We start from the raw sequence: 20,278 nt of genomic DNA, 5'->3' as shown, positions 1-20,278 counted from the left end.
AGAAATCCTCGCTTGGACTATGTGTATTAGTAAAGGTACCATCCTGCTTCACAGAATTTTCATCAGTGCGGCCAGTATCCAGTAACTAAGGTTAAGTTATAAGGAGAATCCCACCTTCCAATACATGTCAATTTCTTAAACAGTTTTATTGTTTACATGACATAATCTAGCATAATCTCTAGGTGTATACTAAATAGATAGAACATGTGTCATTCCAATTATGGAACATCTTCAGCTAAAAGAATAAAGAAAAATGGCAAGACAATTAAAACACATGTAATGATCATGGTGATGAAATAAAATGTTCATTGATATTGAGTTAAAATTTCCAACAAGTCATTGTCCAAGTAACGAAGTAAAATCGGCGTAAGGGGTCTTCCTTATGCTGGAGATGTGTATACTTGTTGATTTTGAAGATAAATTAGTAATATAAAATATTTTCCTAGATTATGGTTGTCTGAGGAAACTCTTGTAACAACCATAGTTGAAGCTGAGTTTTGGAATTACATAGTTAAAATGTGTCTGAAACAAGAAGGAATTTAAGTAAGGAGGGAGATATTTTAAATGAGAAAACCTTGTAAGGATGTATGTTAGGTGTAAAAGGATATATGAAATTGTTTTACCTCACAGTCGGTCGTATTGTATTTAGCGTCCTCCTTTACACCGTGTCTGTTGTGTAGGGTGGAGCTAACTGAGAAGTGGTGTTGTGATAGGCGAGGGAAAACGGAAGGAGAAGTAGGGGGAATGTTGTGTAGGGTGGAGCTAGCTGAAAGGAGGTGTGTTGGATGTTTTTCCAGATCCTTTTTGATGGCTTTTCTAAATGAGTCTAATTTGGTAGCCTCTTCTAACAATATATTGATATTCTCCGTTATTTCATTAATGTTCTGGCTGGGGTTTTGTTTCTGATCAATTTCAATATAGATATTCTCCAATTTGTTTAACGTTCGCAGAATGGTCAAGTCCCTTTCTGTTGTCGTAAAATTATGTTTATATTCAGTCATGTGGAGGCTCATGGCCGAGTATTTCCTATGTTTCTCAGCATTAATATGTTCCTGGCATCTTACTAAGAAATTATGTCCTGTTTGCCCAATGTATGAATTGGCACAATTTGAACACTTAAGTTTCTATGTCCCCGAATTTAAATATCTGTTATTACTTGCAATGCTTTGGTAATTGAAAATGAAATGTTGATTGTTATTTTTGGTGCGAAGAGCAATTTTGAAATTAAGTTTCTTAAAAATATTAGTAATCTGGTAAATGTTTCCATTTTATAAGTGAAAGTGGCAAAGTTTTTCTTTTTATGTTCTTTTATCAGCTGCGTTTGAGGTTTATTCTTCATTTTATTTATTAATCTATCTATGCAATGTTTTGTGTATCCGTTGCTTATCACTGTTTTGCAAATGAGATTAATTTCTTTTTGGAGATAGTTTTTGTACAAGAGAATGTTAAAGTATATATTTAACATGCTTAAAAGGGAACTCCTTTTATGTGCCTCCGGATGGTACGAATCTTTTCGTATGGTATTTATAGTTTGGGTCCGTTTTCGAAAGATTGAAAAGGATAAATTTTCTTCTTTTCTTTCGACTGTTAAAACCAGGAAATTTAGTTTTTTATTGTTCTCTGTTTCTAATGTGAATTTTATGAAAGGGTCTAAGCTGTTGATTTGGTCTATTAAATTAGCGCTACTATTGATTTGTTCATCTATAATTGCAAAAATGTCATCAACAAACCATAGCCAGATAATACCTTTTTCTTCGTTCAAAATTTTATTTTTTCTAAATAATCCATGTACATTTCAGCAAGGATGCCTGACACTGGGGATCCCATTGGGAGACCTCTCTGTTGATATACTGTTTTATTGAAGGAAAAGTAATTATTGTTAAGGGTAAATTCTAGGAGTAGCATAAATTCTTCTATTTCATGGTTACCAAGTTTCTCATGTGTCCTTAAGTTGTTCTTAATTATATCTAGAGTTTCTTTTGTGGGGATGGTAGAATACATATTAGTAACGTCAAATGAGTTCAAGGTGAAAGATGATTTTAATTTAGTGTTCTTAATAATTTTTACTGATTGTGGTTCCACTTTGGAAACTGTAGTACTTTTTTAGAAAATTATTGATAAATTTAGAGGTTTTGTAGGGGGGCCTGTTTTTTAAGTTAGTAATTGGTCTTATGGGTGTGTCAGGTTTGTGTATCTTAGGCAAAGCTTTTGCTGTCGGTAGTCTTGGATTCATGTTAATTAAGCTTGATATTTCAATCTCATTAAGGATGAAATTAATGTTGTTAAGTATTTGTTTTAATTTTCTTTGGACAGAGTTAGTCGGGTCTTTTTTAATTTTAGTGAAAGTATTATCTGAGAAAAATGCTTCGGTTTTTTCTATGTACTCTTTCTTGTGCATGATAACTGACACGTTACCTTTATCCGATTTTGTGATCATAAGGTCGTTATCTTTTATTTTTTTGTTTTAAGCCTTTAATGTCATTAGAAGGTAAATGATCTTTAAATAATTCTGGAAGTTTCTTTTTGACTTTGAATTTAGTTTCAAATTGTTGGTCTATTGGGAGCTGAGCTATGACTTGTTCCACTTCGGCAATGGTTGTTATGTTTGCTTTTGGTTATATGGAGTAAACCAATTATGTTTGGGTCCTTTGTTGATGATCTGTAACTCTTTGTCCTTGAAAACAATGTCAGTTATATTCTTAGTTGGAGGGTGAAAAGTTGAATTGGGTTCGATGTTAATGGAGGATTCTTTTAACTGATTTATGCTTTTTCGATTTAGAGTAAGATTGTAAAGTTTTTTTTTCAAGGTTTCTTGTTTTTTATCAAAGATGTTCTGAATTTTAGTATTACCATATTTCAAAAAGGAATCCCATTCTATAGGGGCCATAAAGGAGGAAGCTTCTAGATGAGCATTATATAACTTGGTTTAAAAAAGACTTTTTTCTGTATAGAAACTTAATTTCATTTTTGATCCATAAGTTGTTAGTTTTTTCTTGAGTAGCTTTATACCATTTTGTTGTACAAGGTTTTCTCTGTATTGAATTTAGAAATTTAGGGATGAGTTTTTGGTATAAACACTGTTTTAGGAAGTTTATGTCTTTGCCAATTTTTGACACTTTAATCTTTAAGTTCGAATAGGTGCTTGATTGTTTTTTGCCTGGTTGGCTAAATTACAGCTTATAAATCTCATATTTTGTCCTGTATTGGATCAATGCAACTAAGGTTAAGTTATAAGGAGAATCCTACCTTCCAGTACTTGTCAATTTCTTATAACAGTTTTACTGCTTACATGACATACTCTAGCTTAATCTCTAGGTGTATACTAAATAGTTAGAACATGATTCTCCTTATAACTTAACCTGAGTTGCGTTGAGCCAATATGGGACAAAATATGAGATTTATAAGCTGCAGTATCCAGTAAGCGGGAGATAGTGGGTTTGAGCCCCACTGTCGGCAGCCCTGAAGATGGTTTTCCGTGGTTTCCCATTTTCACACTGGGCAAATGCTGGGGCTGAACCTTAATTAAGGCCATGGCTGCCTCCTATCTACTCCTAACCTCTTCCTCTCCCATCGTCGCCATAAGATCTATCTGTGTCGGTGCAACGTAAAACAACTTGTAATAAATAAAATAAATTTAAAAAAAAAAGAATTTTCATTTAGCCATCCTTGGACCTATGGGGGTAACGGAATCCCACTCCCATTTCACAAGCAAGGGACTCCGTGGAAACAACTTGACGAATGAAATAGAATTTGATGGGGAGCTATCTATATTAATAGGGCTTATGGAAGAAAGAAAGTAGAACCAGAAGATGCTTCTGGATGTGTTAGGAACAATTGATATTCGTGTAAGGAAAGATAACAAGGAAGAGAAAGGGGATTATAAAATACACCTAACAGGTGTTAAAACGCGAAGGGCAGAGTGTGGTTTAAGACTGTTAATCAGAAATACTATTGCACCCAACATAGTTTCTATTGGGCATGCAAGTGAGCAAATGATGTGGGTAGATTTGGCAGTTAGAGGAAATAGGATGAGAATTGTCTCACTGAGGGTGCAGATGAGGATGAAGTTGACAAGTTTTATAAAGCATTGAGTGAGACATTATAGTCATGGCCAACAGCAAGAATAGGACAGTGGTAATGGGTGATTTCAATGTGAGAGTTGGAAATAGAACTGAAGGATACGGAAGGGTGGTTGGTAAGTGTGGGGAAGATATGGAAGCTAATAGGAATGGGAAACGTTTGCTAGACGTCTGTACTAGTATGTTTTCAACATTATAAATACATTCTTCAAGCATAAGGCTATTCACCGCTACACATGGAGGGTAGGGGCACCGGATCCGTGTCTGTCTGTTAGGTCATCAGCCCAGAGGCTGGTTGGATCCTCAAATAGCTCCACCAAAGGTTGTGCAGTTATAACAAAACCGCAAAAACCAATGGCAGCACCAAAATGAGGCGTACTAGGCAAGACAAGGAGTGAGGTAGTTTGCCATTGCTTTCCTCACTGGGTCAGAAAGTGCTATTGCAGCAAGACTGACCCTATGAACAACACCTTTCATAACACTCAGATGCACTAGCCGTGCTCTGAATGTCATTACTCAGCACCACCCATACCCCAGCAGCTTCCATATTGTCATAGCCATGGATGAGACTGGGACTTCGGTGAAAGCTACACTACACTTTACTCTGGCCTGTGCCATAAGATGGATACAAAAGTACTGTATCCATCAAGAAATGGCAGCAGGCAATCCAGATCCATAATAGACTATATCTTAACCGACTTTTGAATTCAGGAAATCTTGTAGGAATCTATAAGCAAGGGAACGGAAAGATTGCAATAACTATCTAGGTATCCATTGATCAGCATACCAGGCAAAGTGGTCACCGGCATCATTGAAGGGACGGTGCGAGGAGTGGTGGAGAGGAAGTTGGATGAAATCCAGTGTGGTTTCAGACCACAGAAGGGCTGTCAGGATCAGGTCTTCAGTATACACCAGGTAATTGAAAAATGCTCTGTGAGGAATAGACAGTTATGTTCTGTAGATCTAGAGAAGGCATATGACAGAGTACCAAGGGAAAATTTGTTCGCTGTAATGGGGAGCTGTGGGAGTAAAGATAGATAATTAAAATCAATCAAAGGCATTTATGTTGACAATTGCGCTTCAGTGAGAATTGATGGTAGAATGAGTTCTTGGTTCAAGGTACTAACGGGTTAGACAAGGCTGTAATATTTCATCTTTGTTGTTCGTAGTTTACATGGATCATCTGTTTAAATGTATAACGTGGCAGGGAGGGATTCAGTTATGTGAAAATGTAGTAAGCAGTCTGGCTTATGCTGACGACTTGGTCTTAATGGCAGATTGTGCTAAAAGCCATAGGTGCAATGAGTATGGTATGAAAATTAACCTTTCCAAGATGTCAGTACGGACGAATTCCAAGAGAATTGAATGTCACATTGGGGATACAAATCTGGTACAGCTAGAAAATTTCAAGTATTCTCGATGTGTATCGTCCCAGGATGGTAGTATCGTGAGATTGAATCAAGGTGCATTAAAGCTAATGCAGTGACCTTGCAGTTGTGATCAACAGTATTCTGTAAGAAGGAAGTCAGCTCCCAGACTAAATTATCTTTACACTGGTCAGTTTTCAGACCAACTTTGCTTAATGGGAGTGAAAGTTGGGTGGACTCAGGTTATCTTATTAATAATAAGTTAGAAGTAACAGACATAAAAGTAGCAGGAATTATTGCTGGTACAAACAGGTGGGAACAATGGCAGGAGTTTTCTTGGAATGAGGTGATAAAGGCTAAGTTGGGAATGAATTTGATTGATGAGACTGTACACATAAATAGGCTTCGGTGGCAGGGTCATGTAAGGGAAATGGAGGGGGATGGTTTACCTAGGAGAATAGTGGACGCTGTTATGGAGAGTAAGAGAAGTAGTGGGAGATCAAGATGGCGATAGTTAGACTCGGTTTCAAATTATTTAAAGATACGAGTTATAGAACTAAATGAGGCCACTGAACTACAGTAGTCTCTCTTTAATCCGAACTGATTGTGACAAGAGTCTGTTCGGATTATGAAATTTTCGGATTAACTGGAAAATATTTTCTAATAATAATGTTACTGTTTTTACTTCTCACTAACTACTTTTACGGTTTCTGGAGACGCCTAGGTGCCGGGATTTTCTCCCACAATTTGGATGAAAACATGAGTCTAGATCATGTGTCTTCATTAGAGAAATCTGATAAATCATCCGACGAGGGAACATCGGCAATGGTTAAGTATCTGATTGCGATGAAACTTAGAAAACACATTGAGGTACACGTGAAAAAGATCTTAGCATCAATTTTGGGTTCCGACATTCATTAGGCCATTAACTAAAGGCCTAAAAGTTGCGACATTTCAAGTTCCTTACGAACAGCGATGAATACCTGCTGGCCAATGCTAAGCCGGCACACTGCCCACCTCCTGCCACATATCTGCACCTCCTCCTCCCCCCCCCCCTCCCCTATTGGTTTGCCACCTCACATTTCCCTTCTTCCCGTGCCTGCCCCTCTGCTCAATTGTTGGACGGGACCGGCTCTATACTTTGCTTCTTTTCGTACTACAGTTATTGAAATCCTTTAAATAACATTCCTTTTCACACATAATGATAATAAATAATCTAAACTAATATACCCATATTTTATACTTTCATTCCTATTGTTTTACCAGTTCGTACAATAGCCATTTTAATTTTTACATGTGTAACGAACATTGTACCAAAAAGACTGTAGGGTAATAGTTTAATATCGGTACTTGTTGTATACATAGACCTTCGTCAACAATAACGCAAAAGTACCAGTAAAGTAAGACTACAGATCTGCCTGCGATTGCTGTATATCTACTTCATATATAAATGCATATCTTTTTTTATTTTTCAATGTTTTTCTTATTACGTCAAACTTTCCTACATTCCATCATACTTGTATCAAAGTTGTCTATGCATTAAATTGATTCATAGTCAGCAACCATTGCTGCAGTTGAAATGTGTTGTGTCTGTCACTGCAAATCATAAATAAATCGTTCTGTACAAGCACGAACAAAAACATTCTACCTATATTCCGTACACCAGAGTATGCAATACGGAAAATACCAGTGGTTTCAAACTCAGAGTTTATAATTGTTGTTCACGATTTCTTTATGACACAACTGATAGCGTATACAAAGCGGGGGGGGGGGCATAAAAAGAAGGTCTGGACCTGTAACCAGGTTTTGGTATCCCGAGGTACCGGATCTCATTACATTCATTGAGATCCTCTACTTCGGCACGTAATTTCTTTAAATACAAAGATATTTAACGTTGTTTAAAGGTGGGTAATTTACTTAATGGTGGGTGATTTAATTTAATTAATTTCACATGTATGCTCACTCTAAAGGGCAATGCTGACAGCTTTAAGGGGGTTGTAGATGTAAATAATCATTTCAGCGTAGGTCGGACACGGTACCCCATACCATGTTTGACCACACCCGATGGTGCTTAACTCGGGGTTGTACCCACGAATGTGACAACTCACCGGAATTAACAGGAATGAAAGTATAAAATTTGTATAAAATATGGGTGAAAAGGAATGTTATTTAAAGGATTTAAATAATTATAGTATGAAAAGAAGCAAAGTATAGCACCAGTCCCGTCCAACAGCTAAGCAGACGGGCAGGCGCGGGGAGAAGGGAAACGTGCGGCGACGAACCAATAGAAGGGGGGGAAAGGAGGAGGTGCAGAGGTGTGGCACGAGGCGGGCAGTGTGCCTGCTTAGCATTGGCCAGCAGGTATTCATCGCTGTTCATGCAGAACTTGAAATGTCGCAACTTTTAGGCCCCTTGGTTAATGCCCTAATGAATGTCAGCATCCAAAATTGATGCCGACATCTTTTTTACGTGTACCTCAGTGTGTTTTCCAAGTTTCATCACGATCGGAGACTTAACCATTGCCGATGTCCCCTCGTAAGAAGCCATTGTCTGATGTCTTGTCGAGTTCTGCCGCCTTCTCCTTGTCATATGTTTATGAAAAACAGTCACACTACTCTCAAAACAGAAATCAGCACCCAAAATAATTATCCACTTGGGAAGTAGATACCATAAATAAACTATGAAACTGACCTCAGCATTAAGGATAGCACGGGCTGGCGCTTTGCATTAGATGTGCTGCACTCTACTTGTATATGTTTGTTGCTTTTGACACTCATACTCTATCAAACCTTACTGTAACAATCCCAAAAGATCTTCAAGAGACACACTGAGCGAGTTGGCCATGTGGTTAGGGTTGCGCAGATGTGTGCTTGCATTCAGGAGATAGTGGATTCAAATCCCACTGTCTGCTGCCCTGAAGATAGTTTTCTATGGTTTCCCATTTTCACACCAATCAAATGCTGGAGCTGTACCTTGATTAACCTGTCAGTGACGGGAGGCCATTTACTCATCGCACCACCCAGTGGACTGAGGTGATTCAGGTGCGAATGCTATGAATGTGCACTGGTCTCTTTAGAAATTCACTGTTCCCACAAAATAGCTCAGATCATTTTCAAACATATACAGCAGTTTCTCAATAGAGCACAGTTTACAATCAGTTGTTCTGTATTTTATGGCTTACAGTAATAGGGAAGAGATCTCTTACATTTTAGATAGAATGATACTGCCAATGTATTTTGCAGTGTTTGTTTCATTGAAACAGTGAAAGCTATTGCTGTTGTCGCCTCGAAAATGTTGTGCAAAAAATTTTGAGGTGTTAGGTCGAAGATTAATTTAACACAAACCCCAGGTTAATGGGACAATTAGTTTCTGATAAAAGGGTCATATACTTTGTGATGTTTTTTACCATCCAGCACTTGACCTCCCGCTAGGGTTGCCAGATTTCCGGATGGCAAATAAGGAACAGTCGCTCGATTCCAGATGGCAAATAAGGAACACTTCAATTTCCTTGCCATATAGCGCTAAATTAAGACACCATAGCGATAATTAAGAGAAAATACGAGGCATATATTAACAAGTAAATACCGTTAATAATATAACAGCGTCAGCATGAAATATGTAGGTACTTAACTTATTAAAAACTAATAGTGCGTTAGTCTTTACATTGAAATTAACATTTTACAAGTACTTGCCGTTTGAAGAAGCAATTTGTAACAGTTTCTTATTCAACAAAACTTTCTTGAGAACTTCCTTACAATTGTCATCATAGTTGAAGTACACAAGAAGTTCATTTTTATTGTATCTGCCTGAGCATCTGTTTCTGACATCTCTCCATTTTATTGCCATTACTGAAAATACTCTTTCAGTATATGCATTCGATGGAGATTTACTTTAGACAAACGTAAGTACCATCAAAATGTTCTTCAGTTTTTCTAGACCAATTAAACCACTGATATATATAATGGAGGAGACTGCATGCCCGCTAGTACCGCTAGAACTCTGCCAGAAGCGCTGTTCTCAACTGTGATGGCTGATCATTGGTCAGGTCAGAATACAGAATATTTTGACCATAACCGCGTACGTTTTTGATACTATACTATTGTCTAAACCATGATATTTAAAAAAAACGGAACATTGGGCGTACGGTTTAAATAGTGCACCGTACGCGGAACAAAATGAGAAAAAACCGTATTGTTCCGGGCAAAACCGTACATCTGGCAACCCTACCTCCCGCATGCGTGCACACTCATTCCCTCTGCTGTTTATCAGATCTCTCCTCATTGATTGGAGATAAACATTGCCTTACCTTAGTAATTCAATTTGGTGTGATACAGCTCAAAACACTCTTTGATGCAGAGGCCTATGTCACACTCCTGGCAGCACTATCTTGAAGTCTTCTTTTATCCATGTTTAGTGCACACAACGCGTCTCCTCTGCGGCTTAGATTTTTCGCCTTTAGGCGGCTCAGTCCTAGCTCTCTCGTATGTTCCCAAAAACTTGTGTATTAGTGTAGCAAATTACATAGTAACAAAAATAAGAATATGTTACGGTCACTGTTGGATATCTTTGGGAGCAAATAAATATTATACATTTCAAGTAAATTGGTGATGGCTGACAGAATACTGGATCATAAAACATTTTCCTAATTCTTTACATCATGTGGGATAGAAGGCTCAGTTCTGTTGCTAGTTAGTTGTCTTCTGCCCGTAAGAATTTTATCTAAAGCTACTTCATGAGGCCTCCTTCACCATCTTCTCTTTGGTTTGAACTGGAAAAACTTGCTGGTGTGGCATAGTTGGCAAGAACTCCAGTGCTGAAGAAGACATGTTCATATTCTGGTGCAATTGGTCAGCCTCTAAAGTTGGTTAAATGCACAAGATCCTTGTCAGTGAATTTACTGATACATTAGTGAACCCATTTGGGATGAAGTTCTGGTATCTTGATATGTGTTTAGACTTTTAATCAAGGGACTTTAAACAGGTGATATTACATTGTTTTTCTTCACTTACTGTCCTGTATGGGTTTGTCTGTAAATGAGGAGTCATTTGAAATTGTCTTGTTACAGACATTCCAACTACAGATGCTACCTCCATCTGGGTCGGTAGTGCCTCCTGCTGGACAGGTGACACAAGTTCTCAGAATCACCAATCCAAACAGGGTAATGTCTTAATCTCATTTTACTGCTGTGTTTGATTGTTCATATTTCAGATGGCTCTTAGAGTCCTTAGTATCCTTATTAGAAATGTTGAATGTTCTGTTATTTTTTTAAAATGTTTGTTATAATTTAAACCTATTTTAAAAGCAATGTACGGAGCTCGATAGCTGCAGTCGCTTAAGTGCGGCCAGTATCCAGTATTCTGGAGGTAGTGGGTTCGAACCCCACTGTCGTCAGCCCTGAAGATGGTTTTCCGTGGTTTCCCACTTTCACACCAGGCAAAGGCTGTGCCTTAATTAAGGCCACGGCCGCTTCCTTCCCACTCCTAGCCCATTCCTGTCCCATCGTCGCCATAAAACCTGTCTGTGTCGGTGCAACGTAATGCAAGTTGTAAAAGCAATGTTCCTGAAAATAGTTTGTAAACAATCACTGTTCCCATAGGAAGTTGTTGTTGTTATTATTATAATTATTATTTCTTTTCCAAAAATTGTCGCTACAATTTGTGCCACGAACCTACTACACTGGCGTAGCAGGAGGAGGGGTGATACTCCCACATGGCGCATCCCAGGTGGTGGATAGGCGGGTCATAACTGGCTTGCCGGCGGACTTGAGGGAAATAAAATACCTCTCGCGGAGCAAACACAAAACCACCCTGTGGGTGGGGGGCGCAGAGGAAGAATACACCCACGGTATCCCCTGCCTGTCGTAAGAGGCGACTAAAAGGGGCGACCAAGGGATGATACAATTAGAACCATGAGACTACTTGTAATTAGTACCATCACGCAGGGAACACCATGGGTCGCATTTACTTGCGCGTAATACCACTATGTTAGGTACCCAATGGGTTTGTGATTAGTAGCGACAGTGTGTTAATCAGGAGGTGGGTCCTACAGTACCTGTGATTCGTACCCCTATATGAGCGACACCATGGGATTAGCGACACCGTGGTTCTGCATTACCTATGCTCAGTTTCCACTATGTGAGGAATTCCACGGGATAGTTCGAGTCCTTGTGGTTAGTCCACTTATGTGAAGAATGCCATAGGTTTGTGTTGCCTTTATAGGTTTGCGTTGCCTGTAAATAGCGCCACAGTGTGCGAAACACCATAGGTCTGTGTTACATGTGCGCATTACACTACCTGTGAATAGTACCATAATGTGTGGAATACCACGAGTCTACACTACTTTTGATTAGTACCGTAACATTACACATAGCATGGTTCTACTTTCCTAGCAATAAATACCATTATGAGGGGCCGATGACCTGGATTTTGGACCCGTTTCGACTATAAGCATAATCGATTGAGCATTGTGCTATAGAAGCAGTCCCTTGGTCAGTAATACTATTGTTTTGTGCCAGCTTCTGTGCATGTGAGGCACTGTGGGTCGGATCCACTGATCGTTTTAAATTCATATCCGTCCATCCATTCATTCTTCGTCCTCACACTTTGAATTCTGGTCAGTGGAAGATTTTGGACTTTTTAAGTTGTCATTTCATTTTGTCTCATTTCGTACCATTAGGGGCTGATTACCTCGATGGTAGGCCCCTTTAAACAACAATCATCAATCGACAATTTGTGAATGGTAGATGGAGAGGGAGCAAATCACATATACACAGAAGTGTCCTCATCTCCGTTGGTTAAGTATAAGTTACTGTATGTAATAAAATCTGCATATGTTACATATATACAATTTTACACCTTAGCCTTACTATATACACACAACTCCTGTGAATGATCCCATTAACACATTGCTTATAAATCGATTGGAGACCCCTTCTCCAGCACATGCACATGCACACATACAGGGTTACATTTTTATATACAGTTTCAATTTACACAGGATTTTTAATTCCATTTAGAGTCTTCACTTTGTAACAAAATTGTTTTAGAGGAAGGTCCTTTATTACATGAGGAAAGTTATTAAATAGTCGAGCAGAGCGACTGTAAAACCTGGATGGGTATGCTGTTGTTTTTGCGAAAGGGGGAAAGAGTAACATCCCTTGTGCTCCACAGACTGAGCAATATGATAGCTGGAAGTGGTGAAAGGGTGACAGTTTAACAGTGCCAGCTGGAGATTTTCAAAGAAAGATTAGGTCTGTTCGGTTATACACGTCATTAATAGCTCTTAATGGTTTTGTTGCAACTGTATTACCTTCTCTGTAAATGAGTTGCTCTACTCAATGTTGGACAGTGTCTAACCTTTTAATGTTTTGCACACTGATAGGATACCAGGAAGGAAAGTCATATAGTAGAATGAGTCATATCATGGAAATATACACCAATCAGAATGCATGGCTTCTAGACCCTTGAAGATTATGATGGACGAATCCTAGTATCCTAGTGGCTTTACACCTAGTTTCCTCTACATGTACCTTCCACTTTAAGTTGCTGGAAATGTGTATTCCTAGCATTCGCACTGAATTGCACACAGGAAGAATTTTGCCGCATAGTGTAAGGCCGTATGTCGAGGGCTGTCTGGCCCTACTTATATATTTACACTTGTTCTCATTCAAAGTCATTTTATTTACATCACACCATATTTTCGCACTCTCCAGATCTGCTTAAAGTGATTTAACATCTTCGTCATTTCATATGGTTCTGTAAATTACAGAGTTTTCTTCATACTGCACCATTGTGGCAGTCATATAGCCTGAAAAGTCAAAGTTAAAAGCCATGTACGACAAAGGCCCAATCACAAACCCCTGTGATACTCCCAAGGTTATCATTATGTTCGGTGACCTGGCCCCACTGAACACGACACACTGCATTCAACCCACCAGGATTGACTTCAGTCACATCATCAGTGTGCCTTTGATGCCATATTTGCTAAGTTCTAACAAAAGTTTTTGATGAAGAATTTGGTCACAAGCCTTGCTCAAGTCCAGAGCAATGCAATCTACTTGGGAGACATTAGTCTGTTCTAAAGAGTTCTACCAATCATCAACCACCCTTGTTAAAATGGTTGTACAGGATATCCCCAGAATGAAGCCATGTTTGCTTTGATTTTAAAGGTTTTGTTTGCTCAGGCATTCCAGTATGTTCTTTGCAACCAGGTGTTCCACGCATTTACAGATGTAGACATTAGTGAAATAGCGCAGTAGTTGTCTGTGTCTTACTTATCCCCCATCTTAGAACATAGGATGAACGTTAGTATGTTTGCATTTCTGAGGCAGAGTCTCAGTGTTAATGGACAGATTGCACAGGGCGCACAAAGAGGGTGCCAGCGTGTCTGTGCAGTAGTGGATATAAAAGATTGCATTTAAGGTCTTTAGACTCACAACCAGGATCAAAACAATGAAATATGAACCTTAAACAATTAAGGTGGCCAGATCAAAATTTTCAAAATCAGGACAGTTACAATTTCTAAAAAAGCCTGACAACATAAGTTTGTTTACTCACTTTACACACTGAGAACAATAAAAACAATAAGCGAACACAGAAAAGTTATACATCATTAGTAATATTACAATTTTCTTGTTTGTACTTTTGTGAGGAGGAAATTTCTTTCGGTAACTATGGGGATTTCAAGAAATACATGTGAAATTCTTTTATTACAGATGCTTAAAATTATATTGTACAGTTACAATACCCTTTACTGCCTGTATTGATGGACAATTCATTTCATCTGAACAATGAGTGCTGATTAGTGGAAACATTCAGCATTCACATCTTGTCCAAAAAATTTACTCCACTGGAAATCTCTTGTTTGCGACAAAAATGCCTTATCTTGTTTCAAAACAAAAAAGTTTAGAACACAGTATTCATCAAGCAATTTCAAATAATCCAGTACAGCACATTTCTCTTTTTTTTTTTTTTACTGTATTGAATAGAAGGCATATCATTAAAACTACAGTCTCTTTTTTGGACCTTTCATGTTCAATCAAAAACTAAATCATATTGAAGTTCATCACCATTGAAGAATCCATTTGTCTAAATAGTCCTTTCATGATTGGTACAGAGACAGGCCAGAATTGGTGAAATTGTCTACTTCAGTTTCTAATCCATTTCCTCACCAAGCTCGATAGCTGCATTCACTTAAGTGCGGCCAGTATCCAGTATTCGGGAGATCGTGGGTTCGAACCCCACCGTCGACAGCCCTGAATATGGTTTTCCGTGGTTTCCCATTTTCACACCAGGCAAATGCTGGGGCTGTACCTTAATTAAGGCCACGGCCGCTTCCTTCTCACTCCTAGCCCCTTCCTGCCTCATCGTTGCCATAAGACCTATCTGTGTCGGTGCGAAGTAAAGGAAATAACAAAAAAAAAAAAAATCCATTTCCTTAGATTCTCAAGTTTTTATACACTTTCATTAGAATAAACTTTTTTTTCAACCTGTTTTGGAAACAGATATATACAATAAAAGAGCTACTACATTCCTTTTCCAGATCATTAACTGTAGTCAGAAATATATTCGTGTGTTTAGCTGGGCTGTGTGGCTCAGGCGGATGAGGCGCTGGCCTTCTGACCCCAGCTTAGCAGGTTAGATCCTGGCTCAGTCCACGGTGGTATTTGAAGGTCCTCAATACATCAGCCTTGTGTCGGTAGATTTACTGGCACGTAAAAGAACTCCTGTGGAACTAAATTCCGGTACCTCGGCGTCTCCGAAAACCGTAAAAGTAGTGGTGGGACATAAAGCAAATAACATTATTATTAACATACATACATACATACATACATACATACATTATCATTATAGACTCTTATGCCTTTCAGCGTTCAGTCTGCAAGCCTCTGTAAATTTACTAAACGTCGCCACAATCCTCGATTTGCAACTAGTGTTGTGGCCTCATTTAGTTCTATCCTTCTTATCTTTAAATCGTTAGAAACCGAGTCTAACCATCGTCGTCTTGGTCTCCCTCTACTTCTCTTACCCTCCATAGCATAGTCCATTATTCTCCTAGGTAACCTGTCCTCCTCCATTCGCTTCACATGACCCCACCACCGAAGCCGGTTTATGCGTACGGCTTCATACATAGAGTTCATTCCGAAATTAGCCTTTATCTTCTCATTCTGAATACTCTCCTGCCATTGTTCCCACCTGTTTGTACCAGCAATCATTCTTGCTACTTTCATGTCTGTTACTTCTAACTTATGAATAAGATATCCTGAGTCCACCCAGCTTTCGCTCCCGTAAAGCAAAGTTGGTTTGAAAACAGGAGCTGACTTCTTTCTCACAGAATACTGCTGATTGCAACAGCGAGCTCACTGCATTAGCTTTACTACACCTCGATTCAATCCCACTTACTAAATTACCATCCTGGGAGAACACACAACCTAAACACTTGAAATTATCGACCTGATCTAGCTTTGTATCACCAACCTGACATTCAGTTCTGTTGAATTTCTTACCTACTGACATCAATTTAGTCTTCAAGAGGCTAATTTTCATACCTTACTCATTGCACCTATTTTCAAGTTCCAAGATATTAGACTGCAGGCTTTGGACACAGTCTGCCATTAAGACCATGTCGTCAACATAGCCCAAACTGCTTACTTGATTTCAACCTAAGTGAATCCCTCCCTGCCATTTTATACCTTTCAGCAGATGATCCATGTAAACTACAAACAGCAAAGGTGAAAGATTACAGCCTTGTCTAACCCCTGTAAGTACCCTGAACCAAGAACTCATTCTACCATCAATTCTCACTGAAGCCCAGTTGTCAACATAAATGTCTTTGATTGATTTTAATAATCTACCTTTAATTCCAAAGTCCCCCAATATAGTGAACATCTTTTCCCTCGGTACCCTGTCATATGCTTTCTCTAGATCTACGAAACATAAACACAACTGCCTATTCTTCTCATAGCATTTTTCAATTACCTGGCGCATACTGAAAATCTGATCCTGAGAGCCTCTCTGTGGTCTGAAACCACACTGGTTTTCATCCAACTTCCTCTCAACCACTGATCGCACCCTTCCTTCCAAGATGCCAGTGAATACTTTGCCTGGTATGCTAATCAATGAGATACCTTGATAGTTGTTGCAATCCTTCCTGTTCCCTTGCGTATAGATAGGTGCAATTACTGCTTTTGTCCAGTCTGAAGGTACCTTACCAACACTCCACACTAATTTTACTACTCTATGAAACCATTTCATCCCTGCCTTCCCACTATACTTCACCATTTCAGGTCTAATTTCATCTATTCCTGCTGCCTTATGACAATGGAGTTTTTTTTACCATCCTTTCCACTTCCTCAAGCATAATTTCACCAACATCATTTTCCTCCTCCCCATGAGCTTGGCTGTTTGCAACACCACCAGGATGATTTCCTTTTACATTGAGAAGATGTTCAAAATATTCCCTCCAGCTCTCCAGTGATTCCTTGGGATCTATTATGTGTTCACCTGAATTACTCTCCCTTCCTAAGATTCTTTATTACTGTCCTGAAAGGTTTCCCTGCTGCTTGACCTAGTCTTTCCAGGTTATTACCAAAATCTTCCCATGACTTCTTTTTGGATTCAACAACTATTTGTTTCACTCTGTTTCTTTCATCTACGTACAAATCCCTGTCTGCCTTGGCCCTTGTTTGGAGCCATTTCTGATAAGCCTTCTTTTACGTTTATAGGTTGCTCTCACTTCATCATTCCACCAAGATGTTCGCCTTTTCCCATCTTTACACACAGTTGTTCCTAGGCATTCCCTTGCTGTTTCTACTACAGCATCCCTGTATACCACTTTCTATATCCTGAACCTGCTTACTGTCTACTGTTCGAAATTTCTCACTAATCATATCCATGTACTCTGTCTAATTTCCCCGTCCTGGAGATTTTCTACCCTTATTCGTTTGCAGACAGGTTACTTTCTCCACCCTAGGCCTAGAGATACTTAGTTCACTACAGATCAGATGGTGTGCATCATCGAAAAATCTGCGAAAAACTCGTACATTCCTAACAGATTTTCTGAATTCGAAGTCGGTTAAGATATAGTCTATTATGGATCTGGTACCCCTAGCCTCCCATGTGTAGCGGTGTATAGCCTTATGCTTGAAGAATGTATTCGTAACAGCTAAACCCATACTAGCACAGAAGTCCAGCAAACGCTCCCCATTCCCATTTGCTTCCATATCTTCCCCACATTTACCAATCACCCTTTCATATCCTTCAGTTCTATTCCCAACTCTCGCATTGAAATCGCCCATTAGCACTATTCTATCCTTGTTGTTGACCCTGACCACGATGTCACTCAATGTTTCATAAAACTTGTCAAATTCATCCTCATCTGCACCCTCACATGGTGAATACACGGACACAATTCTTGTCCTAATTCCTCCAACTGCCAAATCTACCCACATCATTCGCTCATTTACGTGCCTAACAGAAACTATGTTACGTGCAATGGTATTCCTGATAAAGAGCCCTACCCCAGACTTTCTAACACCCGTCAAGTACACTTTATAATCTATCTCTTCCTCGTTATCTCCCCTTACCCGAATATCACTTACTCCTAGCACATCCAGAAGCATCCTCTTTGCTGACTCAGCCAGTTCTACTTTCTTTCTCCCATAAGCCCCATTAATATTGATAGCTCCCCATCGAATTCCATTTCGTTCGCCAAATTGTTTCCAAGGAGTCCCTTGCCTGTCAAATGGGAGTGGGACTCCGTTACTCCCATAGGTCCGAGGCTTGCTTAAAATGTTCTGAGCTCGGTAAATTCACGAAGCAGGATACTACCCTACTTGCACATAGTCCAAGTGAGGATCTTTCCTCTAACGGGTTATGGACCACATGCAGTCTTAAATTTTTATGTAGACTTAAGAGTTCCTGACAGCAGCTGGAAGTGAATTCCAAAGTCGTGACCCAGCCACAACGAAGAATCTCTTATACATTGAGGAATGGTTGATGGGAATAGCGAGGGAAGAGCCAGATCTAGTGTTACAATTAAAAGCAAATCGAAGACCAGATTTCAATGCTCGTTGAAGTTTCATAGTTTGTTCACGGTTCGCATCAACGAGGACAATTGCAGTAGTCAAGTATTGGTAGTATGAAAGTTTGGAGAAGTTTTATCTTTATGTTTTGTGCCAAAATGTCTTTTATGTCGCTTCAGTGGGTGCAGCGTCATGTACATTTTTCAACATGTTTGTCTGAAGTGTGCAGACTAGTGGGAATTTCAGTCAGGGTCATACCTAGATTCTTCACTTCCTTACTCAATGGAATTATGGTTGCATTTAATGTCACGGGAGGAATAGCGTAATTTTTATACACGACTTTTAACCATTTCTGAGAACTGATTATGATTGATAAATTTTTTTTTAGGGTTGAGGAAGAGGGAGTTTTCACTGGCGTTCACACTGAGTTGTTGAAGGTCGGAGTTAATATCTGTTATTGTGTTCGATATATCATTTATATTAACGTGGCAGTAAATTTGGAGGTCGTCGGCAAAAAGTTGATACCTATTATACTTTTTTTCAAATGAGATATTCTTAATATAGAGGGAAAACAGGAGAGGACCAAGGACAGAACCTTGTGTAGTTCCTGCCTTCCTGACCTGCCACTGTGAAGTAATATCATGAGTTTTAACACGCTGCCTACGATCTGTAAGGTAAGAGCGGAAACATTTGGAAGCTTCAGTACCAAACGTGATTCTAACAATATCTGGACATTGTGTCCAAAGCACTGCTGAAGTCGAGGAGTGTAAGTATAGTCAGTTGTCTTTCGCCCATTGCTTGCCTGATGTCGTCAGTCACCTTCAGTAAGGCAGTTGCTGTACTATGGCCCTTCTTGAATCCAGACTGCAGTAGATCCAGAAGGGAGTGAAAGTACAGGTATTCCTATACTTGAACATGTATCAACCATTCTAGTGCTTTAGAGAGGGCAGGAAGAATTGAAATTTGCTGGTAGTCAGATAGAAGTTTTGAACCTGGGTTCTTAGGAAGTGGGATTCCATTAGCTAGTCCAGCTCCATGGCTAAATGGTTAGTTTGCTGGCCTTTGGTCTCAGGGATCCAGGGTTCGATTCCCAGCAGGGTCATTAATTTTAACCATCATTGGTTAATTTCGCTGGCACGGGGGCTGTGTGTATGTGTTGTCTTCATCAGTAAGGCAGTTGCTGTACTATGGCCCTTCTTAAAACCAGACTGCAGTAGATCCAGAAGGGAGTGACATGACAAAGCGCAGGTCGCCTACGGGCATCAAGTCAAAAGACCTGCACCTCATGAGCCGAACATGTCCTCGGACACTCCCGGCACTAAAAGCCATATGACATTTCATTTTATTTCATTTCATTTCTATTAGCTAACTTCCAAACTGTTGGTAGTGTGCCATTCTTCAGACAATAATTGAAAATATGGGCAAGAATGGTGAGAACAGCACCAATAATAATGTGTATAAAAGTGATAGGAATAATAACACAGACTCCACTCACCCTGGATTTAATAGAGTACAGGACTTTCTTAACTTCATTAACGCTGATTGTACGAAAGGTAAAGCAGGCATTTCTCTTTTGTCAGAAATCACCCAGAACAATTCATGCAGCTTTCCTTTGAATTTTTCCCAGTTCTCATATCATGTAGTCCTGGTGAGGGTTCCATACACTGGAGCAATACTCTATGTTCTTACACCGAGCTCAATAGCTGCAGTCGCTTAAGTGCGGTCAGGATCCAGTATTCAGGAGATAGTGGGTTCAAACCCCACTGTCGGCAGCCCTGAAGATGGTTTTCCGTGGTTTCCCATTTTCACAC

General features: G+C 39.4%; 1 protein-coding gene across 12 annotated transcripts in view; it reads left to right on the top strand.

The window, feature by feature from the left end:
• Nucleotides 1–20,278, top strand: part of AP-1gamma (adaptor protein complex 1, gamma subunit) — a 792,649-nt gene that overhangs the window by 766,378 nt on the left and 5,993 nt on the right. For all 12 annotated transcript variants that reach the window (XM_067141824.2, XM_067141823.2, XM_067141830.2 and 9 more), the window contains one exon: nucleotides 10,512–10,604. In XM_067141824.2, coding sequence (XP_066997925.1) covers nucleotides 10,512–10,604 — 93 coding nt within the window. The remainder of the gene's footprint in view (nucleotides 1–10,511; nucleotides 10,605–20,278) is intronic.

This window comes from Anabrus simplex, chromosome 2 (assembly GCF_040414725.1).
Source record: "Anabrus simplex isolate iqAnaSimp1 chromosome 2, ASM4041472v1, whole genome shotgun sequence".
Classification (NCBI taxonomy): domain Eukaryota; kingdom Metazoa; phylum Arthropoda; class Insecta; order Orthoptera; family Tettigoniidae; genus Anabrus; species Anabrus simplex.
Note: the sequence above shows the minus strand (reverse complement) of the source record. Positions and strands in the feature narration are given on the sequence as shown.